At 39.8% G+C, this 25,845-nt stretch overlaps 2 protein-coding genes across 5 annotated transcripts; one reads left to right on the top strand and one right to left on the bottom strand.

Annotated features, from left to right (window-relative positions):
- Positions 1-1,828: 1,828 nt before the first annotated feature.
- LOC146475359 (neuronal acetylcholine receptor subunit beta-3-like) lies at positions 1,829-25,698 on the top strand. Its single transcript, XM_085115773.1, has 6 exons — positions 1,829-2,021; positions 4,913-5,058; positions 6,149-6,193; positions 6,330-6,439; positions 23,166-23,410; positions 23,925-25,698. The coding sequence occupies exons 1-6, from the start codon at positions 1,973-1,975 to the stop codon at positions 24,635-24,637; spliced, it is 1,308 nt and encodes a 435-aa protein (XP_084971899.1). The 5' UTR covers positions 1,829-1,972; the 3' UTR covers positions 24,638-25,698.
- LOC146475360 (uncharacterized) lies at positions 15,283-22,598 on the bottom strand. 4 transcript variants are annotated; one of them, XM_085115756.1, is made up of 12 exons: positions 22,413-22,598; positions 22,134-22,375; positions 21,954-22,025; positions 21,794-21,844; positions 21,528-21,578; positions 21,293-21,343; positions 20,968-21,042; positions 20,728-20,796; positions 20,462-20,536; positions 19,924-20,263; positions 16,304-19,791; positions 15,283-16,170 (listed from the first exon to the last, which is right to left on the bottom strand). In XM_085115756.1, exons 2-12 carry the CDS (start codon positions 22,275-22,277, stop codon positions 15,421-15,423), a joined length of 5,166 nt encoding a protein of 1,721 aa, XP_084971882.1. In that variant the 5' UTR covers positions 22,278-22,375; positions 22,413-22,598; the 3' UTR covers positions 15,283-15,420. The 4 variants fall into 4 exon arrangements, with proteins under 4 accessions (XP_084971882.1, XP_084971881.1, XP_084971883.1 ...); XM_085115755.1 differs by having other exon boundaries at positions 22,134-22,598; XM_085115757.1 differs by lacking the exon at positions 21,528-21,578 and having other exon boundaries at positions 22,134-22,598.
- Positions 25,699-25,845: the final 147 nt, after the last annotated feature.

The following is a 25,845-nucleotide window of genomic DNA, read 5'->3' on the forward strand; positions in this document are numbered from 1 at the left end:
CCACACGGCAATCATGTAAAGCAATTGATTTTTAAAGCGGATATTAGTAATTTTTATAATAGTTTCTAGCATGCTTGTAACTGATGATTTTCCGTGTATAAATAAATAAATAAATAAATAAATAAATAAATAAATAAATAAATAAATAAATAAATAAATAAATAAAATAAATAAATAGAAAAGGTTGTGTTTTACGAGTAGTTTTGGACGGCCGCTAGTTCCTCATTTGATTATACTGTCAAGTGCCACCCTCTCTAAATAAAGCTGATTAATTAATTAATTAATTAATTAACTGCGAGTCGTAGTAATCCAGGGCGAATGATTAAATTCGAAGAAAAAAGGAACGCAGCCTCTGGGAACGGGATTTTATAGAGAAAGGTTTGATCTGAACGGCATTCGCACTAAAAGTTTTCTGCGCATGTCACTCTCTTTGCATTGTGAATTTATCGATTAGGGAGCTGCCTCACTCGCTTCCTCCCTTCCTTCCTTCCTTCCTTCCTTCCTTCCTGCCTTCCTGCCTTCCTGCCTTGCAGGGATATTTAACAATTATCCTGCGAAATCGCGCGTAATATCGCCTGATACTTAGCCGTCGAGGCTGTAGGCCGAGTTGGCTAAAGTCAGCAGGTGATATTCCGCAAGATTGAGTTGGATAATTGTTTTATTATTTAACACATTGATGACAAAGAACAGTTTTATTGTAGAAGAGCTGGATACGATTATTATTTTGCCGTTTTTCTCCCCGACACACGAGATTACGTATATCGCAGGATATCTGTTGACTGAGGACGACGAGTATTCACTGCACCATGAATTGTTTGGGCAGTGTTACAATGTGGAGAATAATAAAGAATGATAACGCCGTTTGATTGGAAGATTTCAGTTTCAGTTCATTTTTTGCCATTATTTTAAACATCATTACAAGATAAATATAAATTAAAATATAAGAGATAAATGGATAACAAAAGAGAGAGAAACATGTGGCGAGGATGCTCATAGAGAAACCATTGGGGCTCGTACGAGCTACAGGCTCCTCAAAAAAAAAATTAACAACTTTAAATCAGGATTTTAGGCGTCGGTTATTTAAAAAATTGCTTATGTGCTCCTCAAATTTCTCAAACAATCATTGAAAAGAAAATGTACCCCTAGGGGGCTGGATATTTAGGTGTATTGTTGACAGTGAGGTACGAATGAGCTTTAATTGTCAAACCCGCAAACAACCTCGTTCCAAGGGTCTGGGGGACGGAAGGAGGAGAGACCCTGAGAACGAGCCTGCCCCCGCAAATGGCCTTTTAGGCTTAAACGGAACTAAGAAAATGTCCGGCGGCCCACAACGGAAACCCGAAAACGTCCCCGCGTAAGAACCACGTCTCCACCCAACACCCTCTGTTTGTTGTGGTAACAACCCCATGCAAATAACCTGGGGCTTCAAAGCTTCGTAATGTGTTAAATGATGTAATGTTTTCTCTGTAATTTTAAATTGTGTCTTTTTTGAAACAATAGATCTAATTGGATAGGTACTGATGAAGCAGCCAAGGCTTTTCAAAATTACTGAAGAAACCTTCCAAGCGATATATAGCACAGCGTTATTTTAATTTCGCCAAATAGTGCGACAAAAATTACAGCCTATTTTGGCAACACTACGTGAATTGTTTCCCTCGGCCGAAAGACAATTTGAATGAGATGTTTTCGCCAAGTTTTGTTTCCAAAGGAACACTTTATATGGTGTTGACTGACTTCTGCTGGAAAACATTGTTATAGTATTTGCAGTTTATGCTTTTTACGTGATTAATTAATACACAAGGAACAATTTGACGTCACAGCTTGAAAGTTTTGTTTGGATGTTGAATGGAAGATTATGTAAAACATTAGTACAGACGTTAGTTCTTCATTCAAGCGTAGCATTCGATGAACGACGTTTAACGTTTACAGCACGGATCTTTATAACTAATCCAAACAATTCTCTGGCGCCGAGATGTACTATCTTGTTGTCATTTTGTGTTTACAAGGATTATATACGACAAGTAAGTGTACTGGTTGAAATAAGTGAAAATTAACTTCATTATATTCTTGCTTGTGGCGATGCATACACCGTTCGATTTGTACACAAGTTCAGGATACAAAAATTTTATGAAATCATGGGCAACTGCGTTGACTACATAGTTGTCGAACGTATTGGGAGTATGAGCGATTTGCGATATCAGTATTCCCTCAGAAAAACTTAGTAAGTAAAGCATAGCCGAAATATTTCTTATCAAGAGAATAGTACTTGCAGTGTACTTGGTAACAAAAAGAACTAAATATACTGATTTGACTTTGAATAAGTTGTCAACGATTCGAATCAAAACAAGCATAAGTCAGCGACTTATGACAAGACAACGACGAGCCTTAAGTAAACAAAACTAAAATCATGAATGGAGCAGTTGTGTATATAAATAACGTTGCCGTTGGTGGATTCGGCGATGAAACATTTTGTGACCATTCAAGTGAAAGATGTTGAGCAATATTTCCTATTTGTTCAAAACGAAAATTCATGATTTATTTTATTTGAAGAAACGAAAAGTAAAAATAAAAAACCCCGAATGCGATTGTTGTTAAAGGAGCTTGAGGGATAGGGAGAACATACGCATTCTAATAAGTCGGACCGTATTAAGGTCCAAAACTAACCATTCCAGTACGTCGTAGCGCTGTTCTTTAATTTTGGAACCTTAATTATGCCTTTAACTTTCCGTTCTTAGAAAGGTAAAACAAAGCATTCAACTTTTTGGAGCACATCTTTTTATTCTTTTGGGAATTATCCATGCTAGTTAATCCTTTTGAAAAGCTATTTCTTAAACCAAGTGTAATTACACTTGCAACTACTCTCAAAGGAATAAAATGCCATGGATACTCGTGAATCCAGATTTTCTGGTTTTAAAACGCCGGCTACAGATGTAAATTGAAGGTTGAAATTATTTTTCGGAGGATTTTGTTTAATAAAGTGTAAATTCAGATGAAAATGAAGTCATTGACACCTTCGACGGTTCTTAAAATATATTCTAGCCAATTTTTTTCAGCATTAAAATTGCTTCAGCAACTGTCACTTTTTTACAACCTTGAAAATGAAGTCATGATGGCTTCGAAACGTCGTATTTTTTTGCTTATTTTCATCATTAAATTCAGATGGGAATGTTTCTTTTTATAAAGAAAATAAAAAGTATTTGAATAGAGCATTACGTTACTGACTAATGACTTGTCTGTGCAATTGAGAGATTTTAGCTCAGCGAGTTGAATCCTGAAAGAATAAATATGCGCGGCCTATTTAAAGTCACCAGATTGCATTAAATGCAAGTCTACCTTGTTACGAGATAGTAAAATATTTCTATTCAGAAAAAAACCCACCTGCTTTGGACTAAGCCAGATTATACAATTGTGAAGGCGAATTAGTAAAAGGCGAATTTCGGTAAATTTACATTATTGTTCGAAAGGACAAAAGTACATATCACTAATAAGGAACTGGGTTGCAATTGTGTGTTTAGAACTGGACATAAAACTCTGAATATAATATCGAGTGGTTGCAATTTCTAAATGACATGACCGGCAAGAAACTGTTCTTAAAACGCCAGATTAGTTCTACATTTTGGCAATGATGGCCACAAGATGTTTCCGAAAGTCTTCTCGCTTAGGCCAATCTTGCCTGGTGTCCAGACGAAGGCTGTTAGCGATTGAGGGAGCGTCCGCATTTGACTAGACTGGAAATAGTGTAATACACGAATTATAAAATTTTGTTGTTTTTCGCCTTTAACCACTAGTTGCCCGACATATTAACCACTGATTTTTTTATTAGCTAATATTTAAACGCATTGTTCGCAGTCATTATTGCACATGCAATAAGTTAAATTTATTAATCAGTCTAGCCTTAACTTCATCAGGGAATTGACATTTCTCCGTTCGGTTTTAGACAACAAATTAAATTAAGTGTTACTTATTTTGCTCGACGAGGACGTCGAAGGTAGGGCGTATGTTGGGGGAATTTTGGCAATATTTATGTTTGTCAGATTCGAATAATGAAGGAGAAGTTTCCTATTTATCCAATTATCTATTGGAGTTTATGGTCATGAGTTTATTTATTGGTTTTATCATATTACGATTTGTTACAGCAAAGGTATCCTTAGTTACGTTTTAGCTTTTCATTAATTCACCTAAGTTGTTGAAAAGATCTTAAAAACTTTATATTTGTACGTCTCTCTGTAGTCACACTATACGTTAGAATAAGTTGCCTTATCACGCTCGCTACTGAAGGAAAAAAAATAAGAAAAGCCGACGGTAGCTATTCAAGGAAATATATATTTCAATTATCGTCCTAGGTATATCAGCAGAGAATTTCAGAAGTGTTGATCCAAGTAAATAGGACTCCGTTTTAAATTAAACTCCGGCAATGGCTCCCGTTCGGTAATTGCGTCTTTCAGAGTATTAAATGGGATTAATCAATAACTTGTTCAGTTTGTATATTGTTGTTTACCTATAAACCTTTTGTGGATCGTCTCCGTTCAGTGTATGAATAGCCAAACTTTTCAGTTATTAATATTTAACTGTGCCGGAGTCCTTTGTCAACTGTAATTCAGTACGCCGTCGCGGCACTAGCCGTTCATTAACACTTAAAAGTCTCACTTTGAATGTCTCTAACAATCTGTCTAACTTGACAGACAAATGTTTAGCCTGGAGAAGGCGTGCAATTTAGTGTGTAACACTTTTCGATTAGAACTTCAGCTGTTAGACGAACTTATGTCAAAAGCAAAAGTCATGTTGTCGTTGTTAATTCTACTGTCCAGTTGCGGTTAGACCTTTTAACCTCAAGGTCAATTCAGTCAATTCTGCGAGAACTACGTACTCGCTATTGATTATAAGGTTACTTATTTTCCGTTCTTTTTTAAAGGCGTCTTAGGTGGATCTAACAAATCCTTTGAACATCTGATCCGCGCCCATCTGCTGGACGACTATGACAAGACCGTCCGTCCTAGTTTAGGCAATGGTACAGTGGAGGTGTCATTTGGCATGAAAATTAGCAGACTTGTAAAAGTTGTGAGTATGCTTATATTAAAGAATATCACACACCCTTTACAATTTGTTGTAATGATAATAGACTTCAAACAGAATACTAAAAGGGCGCACCGTCGTGGAGTGAGGGAATTTGAAAAAAAAATTTGCTATCAAGATGGTCATTTTTTCACAAGCCACTTTACTGAATAAACTCAATTGAAACTGGTATAACGTTTGTGGCTGTACATCGACCGGCATGCACTCTGAAATGTGTTCTTGCTTCTTCTTTTTTAAGAAATCGTAAGAAATTGCGCTGACCTTTTGACAGTGAAATTCAGATATTGTACTAGAACATGCAAGAACTTACCATGTATGTTGGTTTGGTTAATGGTTGCATGGTGAAGAATGACCAGAGGATACTAAAATAAGCTGTAGTAGGGGCTACTTACAGACGACAGAGAACTGAATTAAAAATTCAACGTCTTCGTACTATTCACGTGCCATCTGAGAAAAAATTCGATTACGAGGTTGAATTTTCTATGAGGGAATAGTCATCGAAGAAGTAACAAACTGCAAGGCTGATACTACGTGAAAGAGTTGACTTTGCGAGACAACAACGTGACAGAAACCGACAAAACAGGGCTGCAACCGTGGACGGCTGTTTCGTTCTTATTGGCACTGGTCAGCACGGTGTAGCAGTTCTATATGAAACCAGCAACAGAGCCAGCTCAAATAAAATGCAACAAAACCCCTGCCCTATCGAAGAAGTGCCGACGAAAGATGATAATAATGATGATGATGATGATGATGATGATGACGACGATGATGATGATGATGATAATAATGACGATGTTGGTGGTGCTGGTTATGGTGGTGATAATGATGATGATGATGATGATGATGATGATGATGGTAATGATGGTGATATTGATCAAGATAACGATGGTGATGATGACGACAATGATGATGGTGATGGTTGAACGTCGTTCCCAGGATCCTCTCTACCCTGGGAACGAGGTTAGAGATGTTGACAATGATGATGATGATAATGATCGTCGCCCATAGCAAACACTGACTTATTGGTACGGCAAACACGTCAATGATTGTACGCCATATTTCCTTATTTTTACAGGACACCAGAGAACAGATAGTTATTTTGGATACTTGGATAATACAGGTAAGTCGGAAATCAGATTTACTTCAGGTCATTGTTGTTATTCGTCAAAAATCCTTTCCTTGCGCCTTATTAAAAGTAACCTCTTACTCTCTGGAGCCAACTGAGACTTTCAACTTGACTCTTTCTAACTTAACAGACTTGGAAGAATGAATTTCTTAAATGGAACTCTCAAGACTTTGGGGGAATGAGCCGGGTGCAGTTTCTACCGGATGAGGTCTGGGTTCCAGATATATCGCTTTTCAACAAGTAAGTGTTAATATTTGAGCAAACGCCATTTCGTGTCCTTTCCAGAAATTCATCTAAAATTGTAAATGGTTTGAACCCAGGAGTCATGTCATAAGTACGTAAATTATGATCATCTGGGTGAGTGTAGTCCTGAGAAGGACTGTTTGTGGTGACTTTGACTGACGTTTCGACAACCTGAGCGGAAGTCATCTTCAGAGTCAAGTGAATTGTGGAACGTCAGTAGGTGGTATATACGTCTCTGGTTGTTAACCTGATTGGTCAACGAAGTCCAGATGTTATTGGGCGTTTGTCAGTGAGCCGTGATGTTATTGGCTGTGAAGACTGTAAAAAGTGATTGGTGCGTTTCGATCCGTCTTTTGTTAGTCAAAAAGTCCGTGGGTCTATTGTTAGTAAAATGTCTATTGTTTGTTTGTTTCGTTGTTGTTGTCAATAAGTCGTTTGTATGGTGCAGGTAGTTGTAGGCAACGGTTGGGTGGCGTTTGTTCTAAGTTAGTAAACCAGCTTTCCAGAGTGAGTCGTTGATAGTAATTTGTACAGTAGGTAATGCACTTGGCAGAGTCCCAGTCGATTCTGTGGTTCGTTTGTAAATGGTGCTCAGCAATGTGATTGTTGATATCACCATTTCTAGTTGCTCGTTTGTGTTCATCTGGTAACAATTTGATGTAGAGTAGGTTAGTACTGACCGAATTTTCTGTTACCATGGCAAACAATTTTAGTAGTAATATAGGGACCACTGAGGCCGGGAAAATGCTGAGGAAATGCTGAGGAAAAGCTGAGGGAAAGCTGAGGCATCTCATTACAGTGCTGAGGCATCTCATTACAATGCTGAGGCATCTCATTACAGTGCTGAGGCATCTCATTACAGTGCTGAGGCATCTCATTATTGTCCGTTAGGTGACATCATTATTTATTCTTACTACCAGGATTGGTTGTCTCTAAAAAACAAATGCGTTCATTGGTTACCTCTTTTTAAGGAGGCACTCTGATTGGTTATGTCGATGTCTATTGTTATGAAGGAATAAAACCGAACACACCAGCCATGGCGTCACTCCACCATTGGAATTTCATAGTCCTACTGCTTTTTTCTTCGATTGTATTAATTTAGGATGGTTCCAAACGTTCAAGTCGAATCGACCCCTAAACCTCTTCTGACAGTAGACGAAGTGGAACAAATCCAAAGGCAGAAGATAGCAAGTCTTGTTGGTCATGTGTTCCAGCTCACTTACGCTGCGTTGTTTGACGCTCTTATCCAAGAAGAAAAACTAAATCGCTGTAATGGGTGCGCTATTCACCACCCAAGTCAAAGACAACACTCGTGTGTTATGATGGACAGTGAAGATGCTTGGATGTATTACCACGATGATGTGGTCGAGAACATTGATCTGAATCTGGTCCTAAAAACCGCCGAGAGTGTATGCGGTGCGCTTGGCTTTAAGCTGGGAAAGTCGTGGAAAACGTACCTTAACGAGCTGCCAAAGTTTCCTTGGACCAGCATGTATCTCACGTCACTGGAATTTGAGGATTGTGGCGAGATCGTTCAAGCAAAGCAACTACAAGAACGCATTCTGTATGCCATTTACTACGGTCCCAGTGGTCTCAAATGGAAAGATTCCAGTGGTTATGAAATGGACAGCCAAGTCGAAGCACAATGCCCTGAAACCATTGTCAGAAAACAAGAAGAACCAATGAACATAGATTTTGTAATTAACGAAATGCAAAACAAGCTGTTTGTTTAAAACAATAAAGTGTGTTTATGAGTTACTTTCAAGTCAGTGTGTGCTTGTCTCTATTGTAGTTAACATGACTCTAGAGGGTTCCTCGCTTCGTATCCAATTTTATCGCTACCGTTTATTGGCAAAACATATAAGTATTCTTCCAAGTGAAATAGTTTTACTTAGAGAAGAATTTTGCAATCTACCGGGCTCTATGCTTTACAAGTTAAAGGCTCTCCATTCAGAAGTCTTTTCCGACGTTAATTGGGGAAGGCTGCTTATGTTTTTAAGTTTTACGGAGCAAGTGGGGTTGACCGAGGAAGAATGGGAACAACTGTTTGATTTTCTCATTCCCATTCTTATCCAGATAGAAGAGAATAACTATATAAATGAACCTCGCTATAGGAACAGTCATTAGAGGTTCAACCTTTGCAGAAGTCACTAGTAATGGGTTGCTGGCCATCTTCACCCTCTTTGGTATTAGAACGCATTTTTAACCGTATTCGTTGCGTATTGGCTTGTTGCGGGGGTCAAGTGATTGTTCAAAACTCTGAATTTTGCGATGGAGAAAACGCTGTCCAGCATTTATCTCGACCCAAGTCAACCCGCAAGTTTCGGTGGTTTAGATGCTGTGTACCGAGCAGTCAAAGAAAAAGGAAAGAATAAGATTTCTCGGAAAAAAGTTCAAGATTGGTTGAGTCAACAAGATGTTTACACGCTTCATAAACCCGCGCGAAGACACTACAAGAGAAGTCGCGTCATTGTTCCTGGTGTTGATGCACAATTTCAAGCAGATCTGGTCGATGTTCAAAATTTAAGCCGTTACAACAAGGGATATAAATACCTACTGACGTGTATAGACATCTTTAGCAAGTACGCTTGGGTGGTGCCTTTAAAGACAAAACAAGGCCAAGAACTAGTCAAAGCTTTTCGGACGATTTTATCTTCGGGTCGTAAGCCAAACAAGCTTCAAACGGATCAGGGTACTGAATTTCTAAACCGGCTGTTTCAAAACTTTCTGCGCGAGAAGAACATTGACTTTTTTACCGTCAACTCTGGGCTAAAAGCGTCAGTGGTGGAGCGTTTCAGCCGTACATTTAAGAACAAGATGTACAAGTACTTCACAGCTAAAAACACTCTTACCTACATCGATGTGTTACCTAAGTTGGTTAACTCTTACAATAACACCTACCATCGTAGCATTAAGATGAAACCAAGTCAGGTGACTAAAACCAATGAGGCTAAAGTGTGGGATACTTTGTACGGCAATGATGTTGACAAGCGTGTGCGATTTAAACTTCAAGTGGGAGATCGCGTTAGGATAAGCAAAGTGAAGCGAATGTTTGAAAAGTCTTACCTCCCTAATTTTACAGAGGAAATTTTTACGGTCTACCAACGAATGGTGCGGCAAGTGCCCGTTTATAAACTAAAAGATGACGCAGGTGAAATCTTGGATGGAACATTTTACGAAGCGGAATTACAAAAAGTCCTTAAGAACGATGATGTCTACCGAGTTGAAAAAGTTTTGCGTAAGCGAAAACGCAAAGGATTGATAGAATATTTTGTGAAATGGAAAGGATACCCAGACAAGTTTAACAGCTGGGTTGCTGAAAGTGATATCTCAAAATTGTAATGTAAAGGCTTTGTGTTTCATGAATAAAAGAAAAACTGAAAATGTATGTTTGGTTGTTGCGTGATCTCTTTTAAATTAAGAATACCCCGAGTAGAAATTTCATTTCAACCCAGGACACGATGGAGGTAACACAGTTTTATCTCCATCTCCCTAGCAATAGTAGTCTCGATAAATTTCCAAAGAATACCTTATCCGAGTATAGAGTAGGTTTGCCTCAAACCATCATTTTATCGGGTGACTGGGAAGTGGCTTTAACCGACATTCATTATCCACATAGTTGGAATAACATTCAAGGCGATTTCCGAAATCGATTTTATCTCCGCAACCAAGAATTAGACGGTGTGTGGGAAGCTTTGATAGTTCCACCGGGACATTACTCGTCTATCACCGATGTTATAGCTAAGATGAACGAAGTGGTCAGTAAGGATGATCGCTTCAAAGACGATGTGCAATTTTCCTTTGATACCCTAAACCGAAAAGTGACTGTTCACTTACAAAATAGCGCCGAAGTGTATTTTTCTGACATCGGGCAAATACTCGGGTTCTCTTCTAATACTCGGATTTCAAGCACTTCTGTCGCTGAGAGAGAAGCAGATTTGGAACAAGGGTTTCACGATCTTTATGTCTACTGTGACATTGTACAAGCACAACTCGTTGGAGATGCTCTGGTTCCGTTGCTTCGAATTGTTCCCGTGGAAGGTGATGATGGTCGACGTGTCAGCAAGTCATTTGAGCGCCCGCACTACTTACCTGTCAGCAGAAGAGAGTTTGAAACGATCGAAGTCAATATAAAGCGCGACACAGGAGAATCAGTGCCATTTGAGCTTGGGAAAGTGTTGCTTACACTTCATTTTCGACAGAGTAGACCCGCGAATTTTTAAACACGATGAAGAAACTTTATACTCCAAATCACAAGTTGTACGAAGAATACTATTTAAACCAAGCTAAGCAAAAAGGAGGAAATCTACCAGCTTTTCACGGTGCTCGATTTCAGCAGGGATATGGCTTAGGTTCCATATTTAAAGGTCTGTTTCGTTGGGCGATGCCTCATTTACAACAAGGTGCTAAAATACTGGGCACAAAGGCATTACAAACTGGAGCCCAAGTGGCTCAAGATGTTCTGGATGGAGATGATGTTAAAACCGCAGTCAGCAAACAGGCAAAACAAGCTCTAGGTGACATGATGTCCCAGAATTCCTCGCAATCAGGGAGTGGCCGAAAAGGTACAAAAAGGAAAGCGCAACCGGCAAAAAACAGTTCGCCTCCAGACAAGAAACGGAAAACATCTCCGCAGCAAAAGAAGAAACCCGAAGAGAAGTATTCACTCTTAAAGTAAAATGGCCTTTGTTCATCACGAATCAAACGAGTGTAGTAAATCAGAACTGGATTTGTTTAGCATCCCTTCAACGCAAACTTCTATTAGCAAGGGGCAATGGATTGAGTATCACCCCCTCAGCAACATTACCGAGACTGGTCCTATAGAATTTAATGTATCTGGGTCCGGAGAAGAATATCTGGATTTAGCAAGAACACAACTGTATGTGAAGGCTAAGATCACCAAAGCAAACGGTACTGCTTTAGACCCGAACGAGCAAGTTGGACCTGTGAACCTATTTTTGCATTCCCTGTTTTCACAAGTGGATGTTTCTTTGAACGAGCGGTTAATTTCCCCGTCGACTAATACTTATCCATATCGTGCGATGATTGAAACATTGCTGAACTACGGAGAAGATGCAAAATCGAGTCAACTAACAATGTCGTTGTTTTACAAAGATACCCCAGGCAAGATGAATACTGTCAACCCTGTGGCCGACGATGATGATGCTAACATGGGTTTGAAAGCTCGCTATGCATTTACAAAGACCAGCAACACGGTGGATATGATAGGCCCTATCCACAGCGATATTTTCTTCCAAGATCGTTTGATTTTAAACGGAGTTAATCTAAGGCTAAAGCTCAATAGAGCCAAAAATTCTTTCTGCCTAGTCTCATCAGCCGGCGGAGCTAATCACATGGTGGTTATTACACAGGCCATCTTATATGTAAGGAAGGTGAAAGTAGCACCCGCCATCAGTCTATGGCATGCGGTCGCATTGAAACAAGCGACTGCCAAGTACCCAATACGCCGGGTCGATTGCAAAGTCCTCTCTATTCCCGGAGGTTTCCCTACTTTCAGCCCGGATAACATCTTTCTGGGGCAAATTCCCAAGCGTATAGTACTGGGATTAGTGGATACAGAAGCTTACAACGGGAGTTACCGCACCAATCCCTTTGACTTCAAGCACCACAACTTAACCCAAGTAGGAGTGTATGTGGACGGTGAACAGATACCGAGAAAACCTCTGTTTCTGAAATTTGACGAGGCTGGTGGTCAGAATTTCATAGCTGGCTTTCAAAGCCTTTTCTCCGGTATTGCAAAGCTTTCCCAGGATACGGGCAATCAGGTGACAAGAAGCGATTACGGTCAGGGATACACCTTATTTGCATTTGATTTGACCCCAGATCACTGTCCGGGAGACCATTTTGAGCTTATAAAACAAGGTAACCTGCGAGTAGAACTTCACTTCGCTCAACCACTCGCCAATACAGTCAACCTCATCATCTACGCCGAATTTCAAAACGTGATTGAGATTGACGCAAACCGAAACGTTCTGTACGACTTTACAAACTAGCTAACATGGATACCGTTCAGCTGACGCTCATTTTGAGAAAGGATAGATATACCAGAGGCGTGTTTCAAGGAGTCTACCCTTCAGACAAACTACCTACAAGTGTTTCGTCTTACCCAGCTCTGTTTATCGCTAATGTGGATACCAGTGACAAACCTGGATCGCACTGGCTTGCATTTTATTTCACCAAGGACCGAGAGGGAGAATTTTTCGATTCTTACGGATTGCCTCCAAGCAATTATTCAAGAACATTTACAAGCTTTCTGAATAATAATTCTAGTAGCTGGATTTTTAATACTGTGACATTGCAAAGCGTAAACTCGAAGGTTTGCGGGCATTACTGTTTATATTTCGCCTTATTTCGCTCTAGACAAGTTAACATGAGCACCATTGTACATCGATTTTCTAGTAATAAAAGTCGAAATGATTTTCTTGTAAAACGGTTCATTGAGAAACACTTCCCTCTAAGTCTTCCGAAATATCGCACTGACGTAAAAGAACAAAGAGCAATAGCACAACGCAATAAACACACCATGTAATTTAGTTTAAACGTATTTTATTGAGTGATCAAAATAAAGATGTTTTACAACAGTAAAAAATATCTCTTGTCGTGACTTATAATCGTAACCAGCGCACAGCCTGAGGTCGTGGGCTCTCAACTCTTCGTCTTTGCTTTTTCACGGGGGCTGAGCTTGTAGTGGGTGGTGTAGGTAACCAACGGGAAGGACTGTCGGGTGTCTCTTTTCTCACTCTTGTTTTAAACTCTCGAATAGCACTCTGCCTCTGGGGATTACGCACTAGATTTTCTGGTACATTCATTCGGGCCAATCCCCTCGCAAACACCGACCATCCCACGGGCTCAAAGCCTTTTCGGTGACGCAGCATATCATTGACCAAATCCACCACGTGAGAGCCAGGAATCGGTTTGTTTTCGTACACCAATTCTCCTTTATCATTCCAGTCCAATACCTCTCGATTTTCTTTCATTTTGTCCAACAATTGACGCGCTCCGTTCTTGTAAAGTTTGGGTACACTTTTCATCACTTCTTGCTCCACGGCGGTTGAGACAGATTTTTCAGGAGCAGATTCCTCTGAAGATTCCTTACTTTCCTCTGGTTTGGGTGTTTCTGTGGGTTTGACGGCTGTCAGCTTTACGTGCAGGGGTTGATCTTTTCGCTGATCATAATAAGTCAGGTAACGCTGCAACACTTGATTATACAGTTTTGCCTTTGCCTCATTATCTAATTCTTTGCTAGATAAAATATCACTCATTTCACTGTCCAAGTTTTTCAGAGTTTGTGTCACGGGTGGTGTTAAGATATGATGGCGTTGTTGTAATCGTTCCAGTGTGTTCTCAGGAACGAGAACCATGCGCCGAGTATGATTCATCCCTCAGGTAAGGATTGAAGTTAGTACACGCAGCACGGGCGGTAATAAAACACTTAAAAAATTTCCCCCGTGTTGAACCAAAAGTTTCTTTTTCTTTTCGAGTGGTGTACTTTTTTCAGCGAGAGCAATCAGAGGTTTCTTGTGGACTAAGAGCTTTTTCTTGGCTGGTTTACTGACAGGCACTGTTCCTTTGAGAACGTTTAAAGCACACTCACAAATGGTTCTCACTAAAGCGTCGTCGGCAACTTTCAAAATGGCTTTACGTTGAGCGGGTGTACACTTTACCAGGAGCTTCAAAAAGTCGTGGTTCTTTCTCAGTCGCTGGGCCATGCTCAACTGATTCATTTCTCTATGGTTCACTCTTTTTATACTTTTCTGACATAGGCGCATTGCGTCTCCCCAGGGAAGATGTTGCTACGTAACCGGAAGTCGCTAGGTGTTTCCGGTTTAAGATCACACAATAAATAACAATAAGGACGTTTCGTCGCATCTTGAAACGCCTCCTGCATGTATTTCACATGGCCGGGAAACATTTGCTTGGCTAAATGATTGACCTGACTGCTATCTCTCGGAGACCTGAACAGTACCAAGTAATGACAATTCAAACTCATATCTCTCAGCTCTTTTCCGCGGTGAAATATGTTTTGTAAAATAAAGATAACACTCAGGTTTCGGTGGTGACAACCTTTAGTAAACAGACTGGTTATTCTCTGGTCGTTACTCAATTCGTGCATCAAATCATCAATGACCACAAGATTTCTTATGGAAGGGTTTATCATCGAGTCTAAATCAGCGGGCGCTCCTTCGACGAACGTAATGTTTGCAATAGTTTTAAGCATTTCATCATAAGCGGGCTGGTAAATGGCATAACACCAAATGATATTTTCAGGAGCACCTTCAATCATGTCTTCTCCTGCTTCTAGTAAACGTTTAACAAACTGACTTTTTCCACAACAGGTCGGTCCTGCAACAAGAGCGGGGAAGGGATGTTTCCATCTTGGGTCCATGCTTACAACTGACTAATTGAACTGCATGCACTCACATTTATAGAAAAATCGTTTTAGGTTCAGTCTCTTTGTCATATACGCGAACCACGTTGGTGTTTTGTAATTTCGCAAATTGTAGCCAATACTTGCGTTCTAGCTCGGTTAACCCGTGTACTTGTCTTAAGTGGTCTGCTAATCGAACTAAAAATTTAGATCCACAGCCAAGAATTGGGCAATGTTTACATTTTCTCCGCACCATGTTATCTCTGCGAAAGTCGGGTTTCAACTGAACAAAACTGTTTGGAAAACTTAATTTATCAAGCCAAAAACGCTGAAAGCGCCAGAAACGCCAATTTAAGCTGTGTTTTCCACAAGGGTGTGCGTGGGATAGCGCGTGTGTTTAAGTCGTGCGCGTTGCTAGAAAGAGATCACACCATGTTTAAATTCAGCCAACGTTGTTTATTTACAAACCATTTATAACTACAATCTTTAGAAAAAAAAAAAAAATAGTATATATATTTCTGAGAAATGAAACTCTATGTACAATGTGGAAATTATTTACAAGCAAGAAACTATTTACTATTTACAATACTTAAATGTCTAACGGAAGGGTAGTTACCCCATCTTCCAAGACTTTACGTTTAGGATAGAAATACGAAAATGCATTTCGCACTTGTGTATATGTATATACGGTATTGTTTAGAACACGAAACCCTTTGTTCGTACCTGATCCACTCTGCTTAGTCAACAGAACATTAATGTATTTGTCCTTGTTAATTTCATTAGTCCGTTTGTTGACACCTTTACAGGAAAACTTGTCTTTACTTCCCCAGCAGTAGTATGTTTTCGAACAGAGTGCTACGATCCCATCCCCTTCCCATTCTACTTTAAATAATCCTGGTGTACGCTTATCATAGGCTTTATGCTCTGCTGTGTCAGTTCTAGGAAACCAGTTCTTTTTATCTTGCTGAAACTCTGTTGTTAACTCTGGTTTTACTAACTTTTCTATACTTTCTCCGGAGATTGCGATGTACGCACTATCCGTATCCATCTCACAGTACTGAAAATCTGATCGGTCGAGATACTTATCAATGCAATCAAAGTAAAATTGTAACATTCTTAGCTTGGCATACTGGTATACGAAGAAACCTACTTGAATTGGTAGATCTAACTTAATGACTTTCTTGAAAGATTTTACTTCATACGTATCTTCGTCTATGGGATCCAGTTCTCTGAAAAATGGAGTGTTGATCAACTGGTGGACAGAAGCTTCACTGCAAAATCGAACTTCCCTGTGGCGCTCTTTGTTGGTGATAGTACGGCCATAAGATGAGTTACCGACCTAGTAAAAATAATAATAATAATATTATTATTATACTTATTTCTTTTTGGCAGCAGTAGTAGTAGTAGTAGTATTGTTACACTTATTTCTTATTATTAGCAGTAGATGTAGTAGTATTACTACTAGCTCTTACCAATTTCATGGTGTCAGCAATTATGGCTTTTGAGGGGTCAGCATCTCCTGCTCTACGTGCATCAGAGACAGCATTGCCAAATGGCTCAAAACATCGCTCTGGAGTGTATTCAATGATCTCGTACACATGAGAAACCTTGAGACCATGTTCCAAGTACCACTTCAACAATGGTGTGGCCAGAAGAATTTTCTCTCCTTTCATGCTCCCAATCAAGCTACGTCTGGGGCGCCGCATTATATTGTGTTGCATAGCATACGCTTTCATTTGGTCACCAATATCCTCAGAGCAGATGTCAGTATTTTTGAAAATGGGACACATCTCTAAAAAATGATCCTTGAGAGAGTCAGGTACTTCTATATCGCAGAGGACACAGCCGAAGATCTTCTCCGTCATAACTGCCTCCAGAATCTGTTTCTGGGAAGGAGAATGGACTCGATCAAACGGTCTGCGTAATTTGGTGGCAATAAAGCGCTGAAGATCTTTGTTCGTGTTCTTCATTTTCAACCACTCACACTCCCAGAGTTCAACGACCCGATATCCTTGGTCCCTAATATAATTCGTATTTGCCTTCGTTTCATCATAGAGCTCCACCATAGGCCTTTTGCGTGTTTCGTTTACTTCTTTTCCCTGAGTTAAATGACATCTATGCCCGTGCCAGTAGCATCCGTGAAATTGGAAAACCGTTTGACTCTCTTTGTGAAATCCATCCACTGGAAGTTGACGAACCCCAATACGCTTTTCTGTTTGGTTAAGCTGATAGCGAATTCTAATACCTCTTTTCTCGGCTTCCCATTGAATCCATTCATCAGCCATTTTACTTGACAATTCTCTCTTAAAATTGTTTTCTTCCCTTCGACGAGTGTAAGATCCTGTTGGCATTTCTTGCATGATAGCCCACAAGTATAACGCATTGGCATCATATCCGACAATGTTCTCACAAACTTTCGCTTCCTTGCCATGCTCGTGCATTTCTTTTTGCCTTATTTGTGTCTTTCCTTTTTCGTGGTAACGATGAAAAATTATACTGGGGCCTCCGCAGTTGTTGTCTTTAAACAGGTGATATAAGTCTTTATTCTTCTCATTGAAAAGACTGAAATAGGTCGATTGATGAAGGTTAGAAAATAGATATTTCATTGTCAGTCCGGGAACGGAGATACCGTCTTTCAACATATCGATCTCACGGTTCCTCCAAAACATTTTCATTTTCTCCACTGCTTCGACGAACGGTCCAACGTCGAGGTTGTTGTACCAAACCAGAAAGTCTTTGAAAGATGACATGTCATTCTCCTCCCAGACTTGTTGGCAGTACTGATATTCCTCTGCTGTTATATTTTCGTTTTTCAACGAAGAATAGAACGCTTCGTGCGGTGGTAGAGAAGTATCTTTCAACTTTTCCAAACCGTCTATCCACTCGTACGGGAAAAAGCCTTTAGTGTCTTCGCATTCGTAAGCCTTTAAAAACTGTGCGTAGCTGAAACCCGGAGCCAGATAATTTGTTATGTCGAGGAAGTTGAGATTTTCTGTTTTCACGGACATATGGTTCTGGTTTCTCTTGATTGCAAATTCGACCGGTTCGTACTTGACGAGATGCGGAAAAATAAATTCTTTGACGGCGTTAATGTCATAATTCCCTGAGTTAAATCCGACGACTGGTAGTGTTTTAAGATAACTCCAGAGTTTACCCTTTAAACTCAACAAAGGATGAATGATTTGTTCATCTCCCTCTTTTGTGTCTGGATCTGAAAGAGTTTCTTGACAGGCGTTATTGTTTATCTCTTCATTATCGATGCGGTGATAAAACGATGGGTTTTGTTCGTAGTCAGCTTCATCATCTACAAAGGCGCGGTCTTCTTCTGTTTCGGGTTGAATCATTTCCTCGTTCTCAATTTCTGGGCTACTTGCCATGAGATCAATCGCTTCGTTAACCATTTCATCTTCTTCAATCTCCACGTCAATCAACTGAGCTTCCCAATACTCTTCCACTCGACTGTCAATTTCTTCGAAAACATCTTTGAAATCTTCCTCGAGAATGCGATAACTTGATTGACTTATGTTGACCAGATATTCAACCATTTCACTCACCAAGTCGCCTTCATTGCCACTAGAAACGATACAATGGGGATTGTCAAACCCAGGGACGTTGGAGTTGATACTCACACTAAGTGGTTTGTGCTTGTTTTTCCAGTGTAGCTTTTCAGTGTTCTTGAGTCTCACGTCCGCTTCATCGAGGTAGCACTCAAAATCGAAAACGGCGAAGTAAGGATAGTAACGCATATTCTCAGGAACATATATGCCTTCATCCGCCAGTTGATCGAAAATGGTTGGAGGTAAGTTGTAAGCGCCACCAGGAAACTTCAGCTTTACTTGGGCGTCACAGGTTCGCTCGTGCCGGTGAAGCTTGCCCACGTGCTTCCACATTTTGCGACATCTACTGCAAGCAAACGATTTAGAGTAGTGGTTTATGTTCCTGATATAGCTAAAATGGTCCTTGTAAAGGTTCAAGTACATGGTGTTATTGTATTTGGAGTGAGAGCGTTGTAGAAGTCTTGCAGTTATCTGAACGTTGGAGGGATCCTGATAACTGGAGTAATCTTGAGAACTGGAGTCGCTACATTCACCATCTGCCTCGGCCTTCTCCAATGTGTAAACAAAGATGTTGACTTCAAAAAGTCTCTCGAGCTCTGGAAGTTCTTGTAGAGTTACTCCACAAAAAGGTTTAGGTGATGAAGGGCTCTGTATATACTTTTGAAAGTAGTGGCTTGTGTCTCTTGCTAGATTCCTTGTATGACAGCCATTATGGACAGCAAGACAGCGAAAGAAACAGAGGTTGTCGTTGTAAGGAACACCGCTATGCTTGTCGCATTCCAGACTTACAACTGCCCTGTTGTGAACGATGAAAGAGGGCAATAGTGAACTTTTACCAATGGGATGCAGACGGAGCTTTGTAACGAAAAATGTAGCATTGGTAACTTGATCTACTATCCATTTCGAGTTGGGACGTTGTTGACGCACATATTCTAAGATGTCAAATTCTTGTAAAGCTTCGTTTACTTGAACAAGGTCGTGCTCTGCTTGGATCTGGAAGGGACTATCAAAGACTTGATTATTGTTGTTTGACGAATGGTAGTACTGCAAGGCACCCGTTTCATTGTTGCGTAAAATGAATCCAAACGAAATGTTAAGCTTAAAGACCGTAGACTGGTCATGAAAAATTCGTTGCGTGTGACGAGTAAGTTCTTGAGGGTCGAGCGAAGTTAATCTAAAGTTGTACCAATCCAACAAACGGTTTCCACGATTGAAACGTGTGCGAATTTGGGGCCAGTGTTGTTGATACATTTGACTTAGCGAAGGATCGTCAGACGGTAGAAGATCAGCGGGCACGGAGTGCGGATCAGAATTCCAACTGGAACTTGCTCCCGCAGCGCTTGGTCCAATCACGTGTGAAGGTTGATGTGATGAAGATGGTCTAGGCCTCTTTGGTTTGGGAGCTAGAATATAATGTTACAAATATCAACTATATTTCTTATATTGGTAACGGAAACGAAGCCATGCGTTCAGTTACCTTGAGAATTATAATGCTGTTAAGCCTCAGTATTTAATTGTTAGAAGTAACAACATACCTTCTTCGTTGGAAACTCTCTTGTCAGGTTGGTGACTTTTTTTAACGTGGGCATGAAATGGTGCCATGTTCGTAAACTCCTCGCCACAGGTTTTACATTTGTAGCTTCGTTGAGCACGTGCACCATCATGGACGTTTTTCTTGTGACGTATCAAGTCTCCAGGACGTGCAAAAGCCTTGTTGCAGGAAGGGCAGATATGATTTTTCACCTTGGTGTGCACTAACATGTGGCGTTTTAGGTTGTCCACTCTCGCAAAGCTTTTACCACACGTTGTACATTCGTTGGAGACTTTGGCTTTCTTGGCCCGCGGCTCTAGACCACCACCTACTTGATTGTTGTTCTAAAATGACAACAACAATACCGTTAACTTTACAGTAAAGTTACAACATAACCCATCTATTCATCATCACTTCTTTAAGCATGGTAAATAGGATCGTTAACTCGGTAAAGACATTGTCCCACTTCAAGTCAGTAGAAGGTAGTGATTAAAAAACAATTACAAAATGAGAATGAAATAAAATTAATAAGGCAGCCTAACCTCCTTAGTGAGCTGGTTAAAAAGATCATCATAATCATCTGTTTCTAACTGAGGTGGTAATAGGTAATTGCCGTCCTGAAAGAACATGGAGTGTACATTGATTAACAAACTATTGTCGTATACATCACAGACAAAGAATGTACTAATCCCTTAATGGTGTCTAGTTTAAACTTAGAAATGGAAATACAATTATGACTGTAAAGAGTAAAGTGTAGACAAATCGAAATCCTCTAGCGCACAATTGTAAAAACAACCAGGGTACTTACGTTATGTTGGTCTATGCATACATCCATTCCGTTTAATCCACTACTTTCTTGGATAACCTCTTCGATTACCTATAACAGGATTAATAATTAACCGTCGGGAACAATACTCTAGTAAAGTAGTGTCTGAAAACATCTCTCGTGGGAAAAGACGCGACAAAACAAAAGAACAACAAACATAAGCGAAAGCAGTGTATATTACTTTCACATTTCACATGCGGTAAAAAGACAAAAACAACTTACACACTCTTCAAGTGGGAAACCAATCGTTCCATTGGATGGATTTGAGATTTTGTTGTTACAATCCTGTACTGGTATCTACAAAAAACAATACAACAAATTACCACTTTTGATGGAGTTAAGTGGGCGAATGAATAATGGTCATTCTGAAAATAATAAAGTCTCAATAACAAATGTCCAGAAATTTCATGGTCTGGTGACGGTTCCATTCCAGACATGTATGTTCATGTAAAGTAGTCTGCACCGTTTAAATATTCTGTTTGAACTATTGTAACGGTATTTTTACAAACAAGCAAACAAAATAAAACCATTGCGAAAGTGCACTTACCGTTAGGTTAACATCGGGGGAATTTATTTCCTCCAATATTTCTTCCAATAACTGCACAGAAAAAAATAAATAAATCATAAAGTCTCAATAACAAATGTCCAGAAATTTCATGGTCTGGTGACGACATGCATGCTCAAAGCAGTGTCAACGTTTAAACATTCTGTTTGAACTATTGTAACGGTATTTTTTTTACAAACAAGCAAACAAAATAAAACCATTGCGAAAGTGCACTTACCGTTAGGTTAACATCGGGGGAATTTGTTTCCTCCAATATTTCTTCCAATGACTGCATAGAAAAAAAAAATAAAATAAAATAAAATAAAATGAATAATAAAGTCTAAATAACAAATGTCCAGAAATTTCATGGTCTGGTGACGGTTTCGTTCCAGACATGCATGCTCAAAGCAGTGTCAACGTTTAAACATTCTGTTTGAACTATTGTAACGGTATTTTTTTTACAAACAAGCAAACAAAATAAAACCATTGCGAAAGTGCACTTACCGTTAGGTTAACATCGGGGGAATTTATTTCCTCCAATATTTCTTCCAATAACTGCACAGAAAAAAACAAATAAATAAACATTCAAGTATTCACAACAAAATACAAATAGTCAAACAGTTAAGAATTGGTTTATCATAGGGTGATTGTAATGGTAACTTACGTTATATTCAGTTGGTCTTGTTAAATCTTGCAACAACTCATGATCGCCATCAGTCTGCAGTTCAGCTGGTAACTAAGGAAATAGCAAGAAAGTGTGCATTTTTATTTAAACGATTAAAGCCTTACTGAAGCTATGTTATGTTATGTTAAAGGAATAAAATGAAGTGCTAAAGTAGCTTACCTCAAAACTAATTGGATTGATTGTTAACTCCATATATCTATCAAGTGCTTCTTGTAGAAATTCGTGCGGGATTGGATTAGAACCAGTTAAAGTTTCCCAGTCTTCAACCGATTGGCAGGAACGTAAAGCTGATAAAAAGTCCATCTTAGTAAACGATAAAAATTCTTACCTTGAAATACGCTACTAAAATAAAAGTGCAATTATTTTTCACTTAAAATTCCAATGGTGGAGTGACGCCATGGCTGGTGTGTTCGGTTTTATTCCTTCATAACAATAGACATCGACATAACCAATCAGAGTGCCTCCTTAAAAAGAGGTAACCAATGAACGCATTTGTTTTTTAGAGACAACCAATCCTGGTAGTAAGAATAAATAATGATGTCACCTAACGGACAATAATGAGAGGCCTCAGCACTGTAATGAGATGCCTCAGCACTGTAATGAGATGCCTCAGCATTGTAATGAGATGCCTCAGCACTGTAATGAGATGCCTCAGCTTTCCCTCAGCTTTTCCTCAGCATTTCCTCAGCATTTTCCCGGCCTCAGTGGTCCCTATATTACTACTAATTTTTGGCAGGCAAGTTTTGCCCTAAATGGTTTTAATAAGAAAATTTACCTTCTTTACAATACCTTTTATGTTTTAAGCTCATTTTTGAGTTCTACTGTTACAATACAATACAATATTTATTTTGCCATATAAAAAATTTACAGATGGAAATGGTCAATTAATTACTGTTGTCTGTTAATCAATTACTGTTGGTCTCGATAATTATTTGGTCAGTTTTGGCGGTTAAGTAAAGTTTTCAGAAATCCAAGATGGCTGCGGTTTGGCAATCATGACGAAGTTCCCTCGTGTTGTGAAGTCTCTCTTTCCGTTGAAGTCTCAAAGTAAACAGATCTGGATCTTCAAGTGTCACTTTCATAGCTATGATATGCCCGGAATTATTGAGGGAGAATTCACGGGGACACAAAAAAGGGAGGAATCCACTCTTTAATCGCTATAAGCCAACTCGTATTTTCTACTCTTTTCAGTGGTGACGAAAGCGTTGCTCTTGCTGGAGGAAGAACTAAATTTGTGACCGAAATTTCCGTGGATAACAATGGAAATTGTGTGTGGAGCGGGCCAGCCACATTTAAAGCGAACTGTGGATTGAATATCACTGAATGGCCGTTTGATAGTCAGTCCTGTGAACTGGGATTTGGATCTTTTACGTACGGAATTGACAGAATGAATATCAAATTATTTCAGGACACCAAAGGTGGTGGTCAGTTCACCAGTAAGTATTCGTTGCCTGGTCACTTTGTACATGTATGTTGCTCTAGTATTGTTCTGGGTACTGTATTCAAATGACAACGCTAGTTAAAACTCGTATCATTTAAACTCTTCTGCTGCTCGGGAGTGGAAACGAATACTTGGTTTTATCGACTGCATAGAGCAATTTCGATGTATCAAAATTCTATCTTCGCTACGAGGCTTGGGGGAATAAAACAAAAGAAATCAATTGTTCATCCCTGAACCTCAATAGGGCTAAAAATAAACACACTGCTCGCATGCTCGCAAAGACCATTCGATACCCCTCTCAATGTTAGCCCATTTTCGAGTTGCTTTGAACCTCATTATGACAGCGAGGCTAAGTGCAAAGTTTTTACTTGTTTGGGTCAGTAACAAGCCAGGTAGCCAAGCCGAAGGCAGGCAGTCAGTCTCGGCCAGTCACCACTAAAATCAAACAAGACACCAAGTCAGTTAAGTTCATTTGCATTTCTTAAAAATTGCTTTCATTCACTTTTCAGATCGGTTTGTTACAAATGGTGACTGGACAATAGATAGAATCGCCACTAACGTCGAAACCACCGACCACGGTGACTGTTGTCCATTTGACTTCAGTGAAGTTGTCTACACACTTCATATGACAAGAAAACCTCTGTATCACTTGTTTTACCTCACCTTGCCCAGTATTATGATTATGTTCCTTGGCCTCACAAGCTTCCTCATACCCGTGGAGAGTGGGGAAAGGATCGGGTTTGTCACCACCATTCTATTGGCTATGACAGTATTTCTGCTTCTCATTCCATCTTTCCTCCCCGAGACTTCCGACGGTGTTCCCATCCTTGGAATCGGTCTGCAGGCTACTGTGGTCCTCATAGCCTTAGTGCTACTCGCCAATATCTTAGTTCTGAAGGTGTTTTTCATGGAGGGAACCCCGCCCGAATGGCTGCAGAACTTCTACAGCTCTTGCTGCTGTAAGAAAGGCAGAACTGTCCAGCGAATTCATGCCTCTAATACAGATGTGCAAGGCAAGCCAGTCATCAAACCTGACGCGTCCATGGGTGGCATCGAGCTAACAGAACGAGAAGGGGGCCGCATTACCACCCCGAGAGTCTGGGAGGCACAAGGGGACGAGGTCACGTGGCAGAAAGTGTCAGTCAAGTTGGATCACGTGTTTTTTCTGCTTTTCACTGTGCTTGCTACGCTTACCTATGTGGTAACTTATTTCGCTTTATAACTGAAGAGTTTGTAGCTTTGCCTTGAAGCGCTTTGCCATAAAGGCGATCAGAGATGCTAGCCGTTCCTATTATAGCGTACGTTGTACGTTGGAGAAAGCTGACTCAAAAATCAGAGACTGAAAATCTGCAGATAACTTATTGTTCCTATCCAAAGTAATACCTCATTTCGCTTGTTATTTATTTTAACAGAAACCCCGAAATTGCAGTTTAATGTTTAATATTTTTGTACATGCAACTATTGTAAGCATAGGTCGTTTTTGTAGCTCATTGAACTTCCTTACGTTATATTTGTAACAATTCGTAGCAAGAGTCCCCGGCTCTTTGGTCAGCGGCTGATTGTCTCTCTCCTGGCGAGCAACCGCTGGCAAAAGAGCTTGAGGACTCTACGTACGAGATTGTATGATTACATAAGTAAACACAAGCCTCTCTCTGATTATAAAAAATGGTATCGAACCACAAACAACGACCAAACAAATTTAACTTCTTACGACAGAAATATTCATAACTAAAATGCATGATTATGTAAAATTATACAATGTACTGAATGCTACGCGCGCTGTGATTGGTCGTTGCCCATGATCTATTAGAGTACAGACACACGGATGACGTCACGGAAAAATTGTTCTCTTCGTTTTGCCCAACATGGCGCGCGGTTTTGAAAATGTTTGCGAGATTATTTCGAATTGAGCAATGAAGGCCCTGAGAAAAGTTTAGCAGGAGCTGTTTACAAACAAGAAAAAGAAGAAACCAAGGCGAAAGTGTTCTTGTCAATTAAAAAATGCCTAAACTGGAACAAATCTTCAAAAAAGCTGTTAGCGCTACGAAAAGGCTCAAAGTTTTGAAAATATTTACTCGATTATTCTGCTTTGAGCAAGTGAAGGCCTCGGTAAAAGTTTAGGGGAAGCTGTTTACAAGTACGATAAAGAAGAAAAGAAGAAGCCAACACGGAAAGTAGCGTTGGTGACTTTGAAAATTCCTCAACTGGCACAAATGGAGCAGTACAGTCAAGCGCTACGAGGCAAGTTTATTGTGTTTCCTTTCTGTTCATTGTATAAAACAAATAGATTCCAAGTTGCCGTGCGTCTGTTCAGTAATAGATCACAGAAGACGTCAAAATGTGGTAAGGACATCAGTGACACACTCGCCTACGGCTCGTGTGCCACTTATTTGTTCTTACCACATTTTGACGTTATCTGTGATCTATTAC

The sequence above is a fragment of the Pavona decussata genome, unplaced genomic scaffold, assembly GCF_977016875.1.
Source record: "Pavona decussata unplaced genomic scaffold, jaPavDecu1.1 SCAFFOLD_84, whole genome shotgun sequence".
NCBI lineage: Eukaryota > Metazoa > Cnidaria > Anthozoa > Scleractinia > Agariciidae > Pavona > Pavona decussata.